Below are 12,075 nucleotides of genomic sequence, written 5' to 3'. Positions count from 1 at the left end.
GCTGCCTGTTAACTTGTTGCGCTGTCGTACAAGTGTGTGTGTACAGTTTTTCCTCGTGAGTACGAACCGTAAGTGTACCCATGCCAAAAATGTACCCAGGCACAAAAACATTTTGTGTCCTAAAAATCATATAATATTAATAATACATACTGTCGTTCCTTAAACTTGGGCAACAGTTACTATTCTTGGAATATAACAACATTTTAATTGTTTTTACATATTTAAAAAGAGTACGTACAACTAAAATAGTACACAACAAGAAAGGAAGCTTGCGTCGGCAATCCAAAACTCATATGCATTTAAAAACTCAAAAGTCTCATTATTTTAAGTTGGTTTTGTTCAACGTCTGGAATAAATTGCTTCCTTTACTGCTTTGCAAACTATAAAAAAGATTTTGTTGTTTATGTAATTATGTATTAGTAGGCAGTTACCAATGGGGTATGATTGAATTTATTTTTAAAACAGTGTTAATTGTGTTATAATTTAAATAAAATTAAATTACATCAAAACAATATGGGTAGCGATTTACACCTTCTTAAAATCAAAAGTTGTCCACCCATCCACTCAATTCTTCGACTCTTCGCTGTTTACTAATTGGTCATGCAAAGTCTTTTTCATGGCCTCACTAATTCCCTCACAAATTCAATGGTGTAGACTTACAATTGAGCAACTGAAAATGGAAATGAATGAAAATGTCCCCAAAGCTGCTGGGTCGTTTGCTTCCCCATTCCGCAATCATCGTTAAAATAACAGTGCTGCAAACTCCTAGAATCGAAAAATGCGGGGTTATATTCCCAAAAAGGAGACATCCTTGAATCAAAAATTCTTTAAAAAATATATTTTTTATGCAAGAGTAATTCAGAATTATTTACAACAAATTTCTCTGAAGATTTCTTACACGTCTTGTATTTAAAATGATTATTTTTATACATTTCTCACTCAAATATTTTCTTGACTTTTATTCAATATCAGTAAGAAAAAAAAATAATTAGCTATATTTACAACACTGTCCTATAAGTTTGACAAAGAATCGATAATTGCTAGAGCTCTAAAAAGATAGGGGGAATCGAGGCTGTCAATGACACCGAACACACCCATGTGGGATTTGCATGCGAGTACTTAAAGCCTACTCTGCCGGCAGCAGATTGTTGCCTTACCAGCTGTGTCATAATTTAAATCTCAAAAAAAAAAAAAGCTAAAGCATCAGCGCTATCTTACTGCAAAACAATTTATTGTATGCCAGCTATATCTATACTGAATAAATTAAAATTGAACTCCTTTAGTAAAATATTAATATTATATGGCTAAAGTAGCATCACTGCTGTTTTTTGTTTGCTTCCTGTTCGTTCTAACTTGTTGCTCAGTTGGCAACGCCACCCACTTTTTGTGGGTGGCACTTAAGTGGGTGAATTTACGTGCGTCTCCTTTAATGTGTCCTGAAAAAACGATGTGGCAGGGTGAAGGGTTACGTGTGGCAGAGAGTTTGTTGCCTGATTGAGTATTGCTGGCCATAATCTCTGCTCAATGTTAATTTTTTTTTATGCATGTCTTTAAAACCTTTAAAAAAATTAATAGTTAGAAAATATGTACGTATGTATAAAGATACTTTAGTAAATCAAATGAACTTAAATTACTTTTTACTAATAGGATAATTATTGTGTACTTACTTTCTAATATCAGCTAAATACCGACGTTTAACTTTACCAGTTAATTATACCTTTACGGCTGCTCCTCGTCTGTTTTCCCCATAACTTTAATGTGCCGACAACCAACAGTTGGCTTCTTAAATTACAGTGTACCGCAGTTTGCTATGCAAAAAAAAAGCTCTGAAAAGGGAAAGATTATGTGACATCAGATTTTTGGGCTGATGACGTAGTTACGGATTTGTTTTGATACCCTGGTAATTACAAAATGTTGCATGATGTGTCTGGAAAAATTTACGTGTATCAAATTTACCAAAAAAAATTTGGAAACTTCCTTAAGTTATAAATGGTATCACATTTGGTGTAAATTTATTTTATAAAATGAACCTTGATGGTTAGGACAATTTTCAATTCTTCATTAAAATCTCTAATATTTTCACCCGAAATAAAATCTAGGTTTTTGAATATGGGGTGATTAATATTCTATTCCAGAAGCCAAAGTTCATCGTTGTTGTTTATTTTCCCCTTTTTCCCCAGTTAGTTCCGCTGATGTTGGCAGTAGCAACAAAATCGAACTGTGACAAATTTATTTAGCATTGGACTGAGAGCGAACTGGGCGATAGCTTCCTGTTTGTTGAATGCCTGGTTTTGGCAGATGTTTTCTGGCCTGTGATATGAAATATTCCTCTCACTGCCTATTTGATAAGCTCCGCGGTGCATTGAACCCGATCCATCGTCCATCTCCTCATAACATTTTCGAAGGCACTTTTTTTGAGCTTGTAATTTTCCGCTCGACGAGTTACATTTCATATACATTTCCAGTCCCATAATCCATTTATTGCTTTATCGTCACCAGCGAACTGGTTTTTTCTTTAGTTTGCCTAATTTGTAAATTTGTTTATGGAGGGGAAGGGGCGTTAGTTTAAGAGTTTTGCATTGTCTTTTAAATTGAGTTTCCAATTAAATCTTATCCAAAGCCATTGGCATCATCTTGCATCATGAAAATATTAACTTTTGCTTGTGCTTAAACTCAAAATTATAATAAAAATGTATATAAAATTGAGGTATGAGTTGCAATTAAAGCGTGTGTTACGGTGAAAAATCGGTTTATTGGGTTCATTATAAACGCAAAACAAAAACGAGTCCACAAATAATTCCCTGAACTTAACTTGCCGCCAATGTTTGTTCAATTTTTTTTGTTCCGCTTTTATCCGCAGTGTCATTGATCGTTTATATTGATGTTATGATGACTTGGCTCGTGATATTCACGTGCTCCTTCCCACTCATGCCCTCTCACTCTCTTCTCCTCGACGACTTTCTTCCGCACTGTCACAAGATTCTTGTTAGATTTCGAACTTTGGATTCTGCCGGATGGATGGGCAAACCAATTTTGATTAGGCTTTATTACTGCGTCACAAAATATGAGATCATTTAATGAAAAAACAGATGGTTTACCAATCAAAAAACAACCTTTTTTGCCCACTTTTTTTTGGTTTGTTTAATTAAGTTCCTTTGAATTAAAAAAAAACTGGATAATTGTTAGGAAATATAATCATTTTGTCATTTCCAGTAGATAGTTGTTTGAAGCCCCATTCAGCACCTATTAAATAAAACTCGTGTTGTTAATTTTAAGTTTTTGGCAGCTTATGCATATTAATTAACAATTATCGATATTTAATACAATTAATTAGCTACACTCGAATAGTATATACACAATGTACACGCAGAATATAGTTTACATAAACATACGGATTAAAAAAAAAAGCACTGGGCAAATGCGATAACAAGAATAACATTTTGCTAAAGTTAGGATGGATTGGGGAACGGAGTTGGTCTTGGAATTGCTGGCACTGAGTACGACTGAATTGGGAGGAGGTGGTAACTGAATGCAACTGAAATCAGTCGGCGGTCTTGACGGGCGGTGATTTTCGGGTGCGGGCACGGATGAAGTCTTCTAGGTACCAGCCCGCAAAGGCCATCACGCAAAGGGCATTCAGCAGGTTGAGGACCACCGAGTAGCTGGTGTGATCCCTGATGAGGCCTGGGTATGATATTAAAGTTTTACAGATTACAAAATGAAAGGTAAAATCATTACAGAGTAAACTATAAACTTCCTTGGTTAGTATTTAAAAAATTATTATATGAAAATATTTTAAGAATTAATCAAATTTATTGTTGGTTTTTTTTTTTTTTGACTTATGGGTCTGCTATGTTAATCGGCACTCATAAAAACGGAACGAACTTTGTAATTTCCGGACTGCTATAGTTACTTAAACTTAAGTATCATCAGGTTCTATATATTTTCCAATGAAAAATGTTACATGTTCGCTAAAGTTTGACCAACAAACCCCCCTTTAGTCAGAGCTACTCACCGATCAGAGGTCCGAAGATCATCGAAAAGGTGCCGGACATGAGCAGCTGCAACCCGGCGGCTGCAGGCAATCTCTTTAGCGGCACATAGCTGGGAATGATCAGGGACCAGAAGACCGTGCGGAAGGCCTTGTTCAGGCCCAGCCAGAGGAAGATGCCCATCAAAGCGTAGAAGTTGGTTGTCATCGAGAGGAACATGCGGCCAACGCACATGCCCATGATTCCCAACACAAAGAAGGTCCGGTTGCTCAGGCTGATCTTCGCCGTGATCAACGGGATGAGGAAGCGCACAACCAGATCAAAGAATCCCAGCGTGGACATGGCCAGGGCGATCTGATCCTTGTTGAAGCCCAGATCCTTTAGGATAAAGGGTGTGAGGATGGCAAAGTTGATTTCCACAAAGTTAATCAGCGTGATGCCCATGGCCAAATTCACATAGGTGATGTCCCTCAAGAGATCCATGTCGAAAAAGATCACGATCTTCATGTAGAAAGGCAGCTTCTTGCGGCGCTGACGTTCCGCTTCGTCCTCCAGTTCCTGCTTCTCCTTTTCGGTCAACTCGGTGGTGTGGTGGTACTCTTCACTATCTGAGTTATAGGCCAAGGCCTCCTCCTCCTTGATGCTGTGGCTCACGGAAATGCTGCGAATCTGCCGCCCAGGATTTGAGTCCCTGCTGCTCAGCCTCTTCAACTCCACGTGGCCATTGCCATCGGACTTCTCCCAGGTATTCAGGCGATTCCGAGTGCCGGCGCTATTCAGCGATGCCCGCGAACCGAACCAACCATCATTGGCCCGAGGAAGCACCGGGGTATCCGGCTCCACAACGTGCTTGATGATATCCTCATCCTGATCCTCGCGTTCCGCCAACGGTTGCACCTGCTGCAGTGCCTCCGCATCGCGATCCCGCTTAACCACGTGCCACTTGACCGGTTGGTAAATTAGCGAACAGGCGATCGTGTGCAGTGAGGCGCCGGCGAAGAGCGCTGTGGTTCCCTGAACTCCGAACTCGGCCAGCATGTAGGTGGCGAAGTAGGGGCACACAATCGGTCCCAGTCCAGCCACTCCGAACTGGAAGGCGGTCGCCGTGCGGCGTTTCACCTTGAAGTACGTGTTGACCGCCAGCGAGGAAGCGGATACCGTCAGTCCTCGTCCGAATCCGTAAAGGATCGAGAAGCTCAGTATGTAGATGGCGAAGGTGTCTGCGAAGATCATCCAGAAGAGGCCCAGGAAGGTCAACACCGATCCTACCAAAGCCACCACTCGGTACGTGTAGCGTCGGAACAGCGGACCGTTCAGCAGACCTATCGATCAGAGAAAAACTATATTAGAATTTGTCTCTTTTAATATACGTAGTTTAAAATGGCTAATTGATACTCATCTAAGTAAAGAATAATGCAAAGTATATATTAATACCTGTTCAACAACAAAGAATTTAAGACAGCTAAAGTCGCATAAATCTGCTTAATCCCTGAACATGTTTTCATTTTAAATCCGTATGTATATTCAAGAAAAAAGATTGACTCTAGACTATAGATTGTGGCGCATACATTCAGTATACAATATATCCTCACCTTTATGATATTGTCGCCTGATCTAATTAAATACGTTTTTCGCCCCAAGGATAATTACTTATCTATAAAACATTCGAAACAGGACTTTTGCAGAGATCTAGTCAATGGAACTTTAAAACTTAGAGATTTTTCTGAAGCTTCTCTTGTCTTCTTGTCTTTAAATTAAGAATATACTATATTTTTTGATCTGCCTTTTGTAGCACATTTTAAATTCTATTTCTATATATATACAAATGAATATATAGTGTTCTCTAAATGCGATTCGTCGCCACAGTAATGCAGCCAAAGGCTGTTGATGAATTCTAATATGATATCCAATGATCGTATACTAGATTCAGCTGGCAGATGATGGGAATTCGCGGGATTGCCGGCAGTCAATGCCAAATGTCGTACATATTTTTGTATTAATAGCCATAATAAACCCGGCAGCTAACTCACTCACCCGTAAATGCGGACACAGCGATCTGTGTGTTGATGATGGTGGTCAGTTCGGAGCTGGAGATCCCAAGGCTAGCCATCCTGTCGTTGAACAGGATACCGAACTGCTGGGCCAAGGCGAACGTTACCAGCTAAAGGATAAATTTATGTATTATATTATACTTATATTTCATGGAAAAGAAAGTAATCCAATGGAGATTTTCACTCACAATATTAACTCCACTGGCGACTGCAACCAGCCAACCCCATCCACCATCGGGCGCCACAAAATCTTCACCCAGATCGCTCTTGTCCCGCTTCTTTTTCGCAGGATGCGATGATCCTTTCGCTGGGATCTGTGGCTGGGATTTCGTTTGGGATGGAGTAAGAGCACTGGAATGGGTTTGCACATGAAGGGGAGGTGCTATCTTGGCTTGTCCCGTGGATCCATTCTTGGGGAGTAGTTGGACCGCCTGCTCCTCGGGTAATCTCAGTCTGGATGCCTCATCGTTGTTATTGTTGTTGTTGCTATTGTTGTTATTGTGATGGTTCCCATTATCGGTCATCTTGGAACTGTGGTGCGCTTTGGCGTCTTCGATTGGGTTCTTTGGATGTGAGGGATTGGGGATTGGGGCTTGGGTTAGTTTAGCGCTGCGGACTTTTGGCCGGTTGGTGCATTACTGGAACAAATGCTGTTCACAAGTGGTTGGAACTCTGAAAATGATTAAGTGGAGTTGATAAAAAAATCAATCACTTTATTTTTATTTGAGTAAGTTGATATCTGAGTACAAATATAAATAGAATGACTTTGTAAAAAAAATCTATATTATCTGTAACTAGTGCCCTTGTTGTAAATTATTATGAAACTAATTGTAATAGAATGTTATTATTTCTACACAATTTATAACAAAAACCAACTCGAAATTAAACATTAAATAAACAATAAAGTCATTCATAACATTCATTACAAAAAAATATAATTTGTTAAGTCATTACATTTAAAACAGCATTAAAATCCGATAAGACATAACTTAATTAATAAAAACATCAAATTTATCACCTAAAGCGCAAATCGAATTTGTCAGCTATTAACTTTTATGACTGTCATTACGAGCAATTAAAAAATTAACAATTAATTGGTGCTCAATTTTATATGTCACATCGAAAACTATTTAAAGCATTAACTTCATAAAAAAAAACTCGTTAGCAATATTTTTGCTTAGACGGTGCTACACTCTGGCTCACAGTCATTTCTGATTTACTTAAGCACTTAGAGAGAACTTTAAAAAGAACTTAGAACAACAATTATATATGTGAATAATGAGTCACAAATTTAACAGTCTCAATGGTTCTACCTGTAGCCACATTTAAATATTTCACATGGCTTGTTTGTTAGTTTAAATTTAGTCACTAATTACACCTTTTTATGTTGGCAAACTTTAAAACCTTGTCATCGCTTAACTTAAATCAGGTTAATTCGTTCTGTAGCATTACTATTTTTAAAGTCCAGAGTATAGTTGGCAAATAAATTGCAGGCCTACACGTCTCTCACTCAGTTTAAAGATCCAGAATAAATATTCAAGATATTCATCTGAAACGAACCAATATTTGAACTCGCCCTGAATTGATTTGCACACAGGCCAGACAGCCGTTTACGGCTCAATTGATTTTATTTTTTATTGTGGCTTTTTTCTTATTATTCTTTTTTTTATCAGAGCTTCGCGAGACGGCGGGACGAAAGTCTCAACTTCAACTGACTGATCGTTCCAGTTATATGTATTGTATTTTGGGCAACTCTCACTCTTCTTGTGCGAAACGGTTTGTGTTTGTTTTTTTTCACGAGGGCGGTGAATATTTTTTCGAGCCTGAAAACGTGACTGCCGAAAAGCAGTAACTAAGTAAATAACACCGATTTAACACCCATTATATAAAAACAGTAACAACCACACACATTAAACGTCAGTGGATCCGATTGTTGATGATGATGATCGTCTGAGAGAGACCCGCCGCCTTATCGCACCCGCAATTTCATTTCAGAGAGCGTTACGAGTTACGAGCTTTATTTTCTTTTTCGGAATTGGAATTGGAATCGGAATTTCGTATCCGAGAGTTTGCTGACCAGAAATGAGTGCGCTCGTCGTAAATACTTGTGCCGGCGCCACAAAGACACCGAAACATCGAGATATTATATATGTCAGGGCCTGGCGGCATGGTTTCTTTACTTTTTATATGGGATCATTAAAGTGTGGCAAGGGGGTGAACATGTGATAAGACGACTCACTCCTTCGCCTGCCGATATCGGCTAATTATATTGTTGCCCAAAGGTTATATCCGCAACGCAAGGTGACAGGGAATCAAATGTTTTTTTTTTTTTAACCAACCAATCAATCACCAATCAATCGGTGGAATCACTGCACTCAAAAAAATTACTAGTAATAACTGTTTGATATTTGGAGTGTCCTCAATTTATTTTATTTATTATATTACTTTATTTAATATTAATACTTCATAGTGAATTCAAAGTTAAAACAAGTGAATTCATCTCCTAATTGAGAAAATAAAATTTGATTCATTTAAGCGAGTTTTACAAGTGATTCTAAATCTACAAGACTTTCGTATGTTCGTATTTTAAACAATTGCTAACACTTTCAAAAACGGCTTAAGAGAGAAACTTTTTAATTGGAAACTAAGTACAATAAAGTTTTCCAATTTCAGAACTGTTTTTGAGTGCTTTTGGGCCCGCTTACTTGGTTTATCGCACTCCGACTGGCCTCCAACTGACTTGGGCCAATAGTGATTGCTGTTTGCCGACGGCTCCAGCAGCTGAACCGAACCAAACCGAACCGATCCGCGACTGACCACTGCACAAAAAAAAAAAAAACAACTGGCTATGGAAATGGAGGGGCATGAGCTGTGGGCAGAAGATAAGATTCGCTGGCAAAGTTCGCTTTATATGCGATATATCAAATAGTGGAAACGGAAAACGGCTTGTACTAAAGGTCGCCGATACACACAGAACGAGCTGGCCATTAAAGCGCTGCTCAAATATCAATTTTACAGTGTTTTAATTGCCCGGCAATCAGCAAGCACAACATACTCGTACTCATATGCTAAAGCACAGTGGGCCAGATTAGACTTTTGACTCGCCGCTTGACTTTGTGTTCGCGGGTTCAGTTCACGATATACACGAATTAATGGCTCTAATTGACCTCAAGTGAATCAGCTCTTTCGTTATCGCACCGCCAGAAAATGTTGGCATATGTGTTGTGGGGGAACTTGGATACGGCTCTATGATATTACGGCCACAACTGCGGAATTTTTCAATGCCATTCAGTGATCGTACCACCCATCGATCAGCGCAAGCACATGGCAGAAATTGGCAATAAGAACATGACGAAATACACGTGATGATCTTCTCCAAAAAAGTAAAGCAACTAGTTGATAGAACAAATTGTCCATCTAATATAGTTTCAGGGATGTGATAATAATTATTTAATAATTGTAATACAAAAACTGGATATTTAGAAATAATACAGTATAATAATGTGTTAATTGAAACACGGAAAAGGTTGAAATCCATCAAATTATATTTTTACTGGTCCCAAAATAGTATTTGAAAGTAGGTTTTAAATCTGTAAATATTTAGTTAATGATAATTATGTGATAATTATTATATAAATTATATTGAAGATGACGCTTTGATTAAAATCCATGATAAACAACTATTCATTGCATAAAGACTTACAACTAACTGATTAGTTATAAAATGCAATTATTAGATCAACAGCTGTTTCTCTTTTTGTTGTAGACCTAACAATCGAATCAGTTGATAATGAAAATTGTTTTATGTAACAAAAAAAAAAGTTTAACTTTTTATAGATTGAGCTGATAATGAAAAATTTAATGAAAACCTTTGGCCGTTGATGAATTGACGCTTCCTCATCTTTCCATCCGACTGATTAGTTGGCAAGGCAGTTTGATAATGGTTCTCCCGATAGTAAACACGCTTAGATCTATTTAATACATAGTTATTTCACGCATTTATCAATTCTAAGGAAAAAGGCAGTTAAGAACTCCAAAAAAACCGTTTGTACGTATTTTATTGGCCTCAAGTGCTTGATAAACACGCGATGTTTATGGGACATTTAAGGCGACCAAGCCGTCTAAAGCTAAAAACAAACATTTGTATAATTAGTGCTTTCCGTTTTTATACGACTACTTGTCCCGTTGACTCCAAAACGTATTCACACACCATAAAGGAGAATTATTTGCGGTGGGCCAACAAAGATGCCAGCGGTGATGATCCCCCAGTTGCCATAAAAACATTTACAGCCGGTAGTCTGCTTTTGGTAGCTACTGTGCGGCGATTCGAACGGGCTTTTGGGGTTCTATATAAACGGTAATCACTCTATTTGAGAGGAAAAGCGACTTTGATTGATGTTTGATTGATTGATAAGGGAACATCACGTATGCACCGATATCGAAATTAGACGTAACATAATAATAATATCGCTTGTTATGCTACCACGTTTTGGGTCCCAGGGAAATCAAATTTATTCCAACTCAGTTTGTCGCAATTTCACAATAAGCAGACTATTTATAGAACACCAAACAAATTAAATGCCTGAAATATTTGAATATATATACATTTTTATCTTCCAAACTGATGAAATTTGTTTCTATTTTTGTGGAAATACAGGTTAATTAATATTTCACTTTGAACATATATTCTTTGGTTGCTTTTTAAATAATATATTTGGGCTTACGAATATCGATTAGATTGTACATTTTTAAATACGTTGACTATCCTTTTATCAAATTCCATCATTATCATTTTTACCGGTAAACTTAGGTTGATTAAAACAATATTGATATTATTTCTATAGATTGTACCAATTTCACAATTGTTTTTTTGAATATTTTTTTTGCTGACAGTCGAAGAGATTTTGAAATCTTGTTTTGATGTCGAAATATATACGATTGTTTTTGCAATAATGTTTTTTGACGACTCATTATGATTTTCTAATCATATATATTTCTTTATATTTCGAATGGTGCACGTGTCTTTGGGAAAGCGCGCGCTTCGAGAAAAAAAGCATATGTATATTTACATTTAGTTTGCACTAGTGCTAATTGCTACTAAACTAAAATACAAATGTTAACGCACAAAACACACACATCTATTTTATATATTCATGTATTTGGGCCGTACGTTTTATTTTTTGTAGATGGTTTTTCCTTCTTCTGTCTTTTTGTTGTTATGCTACTTCACATCGCTAGTAAAGTTGAAAAACAAAACAATAACAAAAACAAACAAAAAAAAAAGGCAACGAAATGAAAACGAGACGACGAATCAAGTAAATAGAATATTTGTATATATTCAACAGGCGACGACTTTTCCGTTACGTTCACCAGCGCGAACTGAACTGAACGATTTTGTGAATTATAGTATTAAACACCCAAACACAACACTCACACTCACACTAACGCACCTGTACAAGCCCCCCCAATGCAATACTCACTCACTCTGCTGCTCACTTTTTTGTCGCAGTGTGCGTGTTATTTTGGTCTTTTGCTTTAGCAATACCGTTGCTTCTCCTCCTGTGCTTCTTCTTCTTCCCCTTTTCTTGCGCTGCCTTTTTTTTACCGACTGTGTTTGCACTTGTTGTTGTTACTGTTCTATTGCTGTTTTGATAAGAAAATTATTTTTTGTTACCAGTGTATTTGCTTTACTGTGTTGTTGTAATTAGTTTTGTCGTAGCAGGCGCGATTATCAGGGGCAAATATACGTACATATGTATGTATGTCTATATGTGTGTATATATGTATATGCTCACAGACATTACACCACAAGCAGACATATGTATGTACATCTCCATTCTGAGCGCATTACGTATACGTACGTACATCGCTCGCAAAAAAAAAGCCACGACAAAAAGGAATAACACAACTCATAAATACATTATGATAACGACGGCTGATTAGAATTAGATTTGGCCATCCACTGTGGAACGAGATCTGATATCCAAGTAATTAGTGAGAAGCCAATTTTTTAAGTGTACTGCGTTTTTAAT

At 37.5% G+C, this 12,075-nt stretch overlaps 1 protein-coding gene across 3 annotated transcripts; it reads right to left on the bottom strand.

The window, feature by feature from the left end:
* Positions 1-3,269: 3,269 nt before the first annotated feature.
* Positions 3,270-11,419, bottom strand: LOC108094652. 3 transcript variants are annotated; one of them, XM_017195381.2, is made up of 5 exons: positions 11,180-11,419; positions 6,232-6,715; positions 6,027-6,153; positions 4,016-5,314; positions 3,270-3,684 (listed from the first exon to the last, which is right to left on the bottom strand). In XM_017195381.2, exons 2-5 carry the CDS (start codon positions 6,565-6,567, stop codon positions 3,542-3,544), a joined length of 1,905 nt encoding a protein of 634 aa, XP_017050870.1. In that variant the 5' UTR covers positions 6,568-6,715; positions 11,180-11,419; the 3' UTR covers positions 3,270-3,541. The 3 variants fall into 3 exon arrangements, with proteins under 3 accessions (XP_017050870.1, XP_017050854.1, XP_017050862.1); XM_017195365.2 differs by having other exon boundaries at positions 11,214-11,419; XM_017195373.2 differs by lacking the exon at positions 11,180-11,419 and adding an exon at positions 8,749-8,848.
* Positions 11,420-12,075: the final 656 nt, after the last annotated feature.

The sequence above is a fragment of the Drosophila ficusphila genome, unplaced genomic scaffold (genome assembly GCF_018152265.1).
Source record: "Drosophila ficusphila isolate 14025-0441.05 unplaced genomic scaffold, ASM1815226v1 contig_198, whole genome shotgun sequence".
Taxonomy (NCBI): domain Eukaryota; kingdom Metazoa; phylum Arthropoda; class Insecta; order Diptera; family Drosophilidae; genus Drosophila; species Drosophila ficusphila.
This window is presented reverse-complemented; position numbering and strand designations above follow the sequence as displayed.

Coding starts and splice junctions, on each gene's coding strand:
- LOC108094652 (XM_017195381.2), bottom strand. CDS start 6,567: ATGACCGATAATGGGAACCATCACAATAACAACAATAGCAACAACAAC. Junction 5,315..6,026: donor CGCTGTGTCCGCATTTACGG/GTGAGTGAGTTA, acceptor TCTGATCGATAG/GTCTGCTGAACGGTCCGCTG. Junction 3,685..4,015: donor GATCTTCGGACCTCTGATCG/GTGAGTAGCTCT, acceptor TATCATACCCAG/GCCTCATCAGGGATCACACC.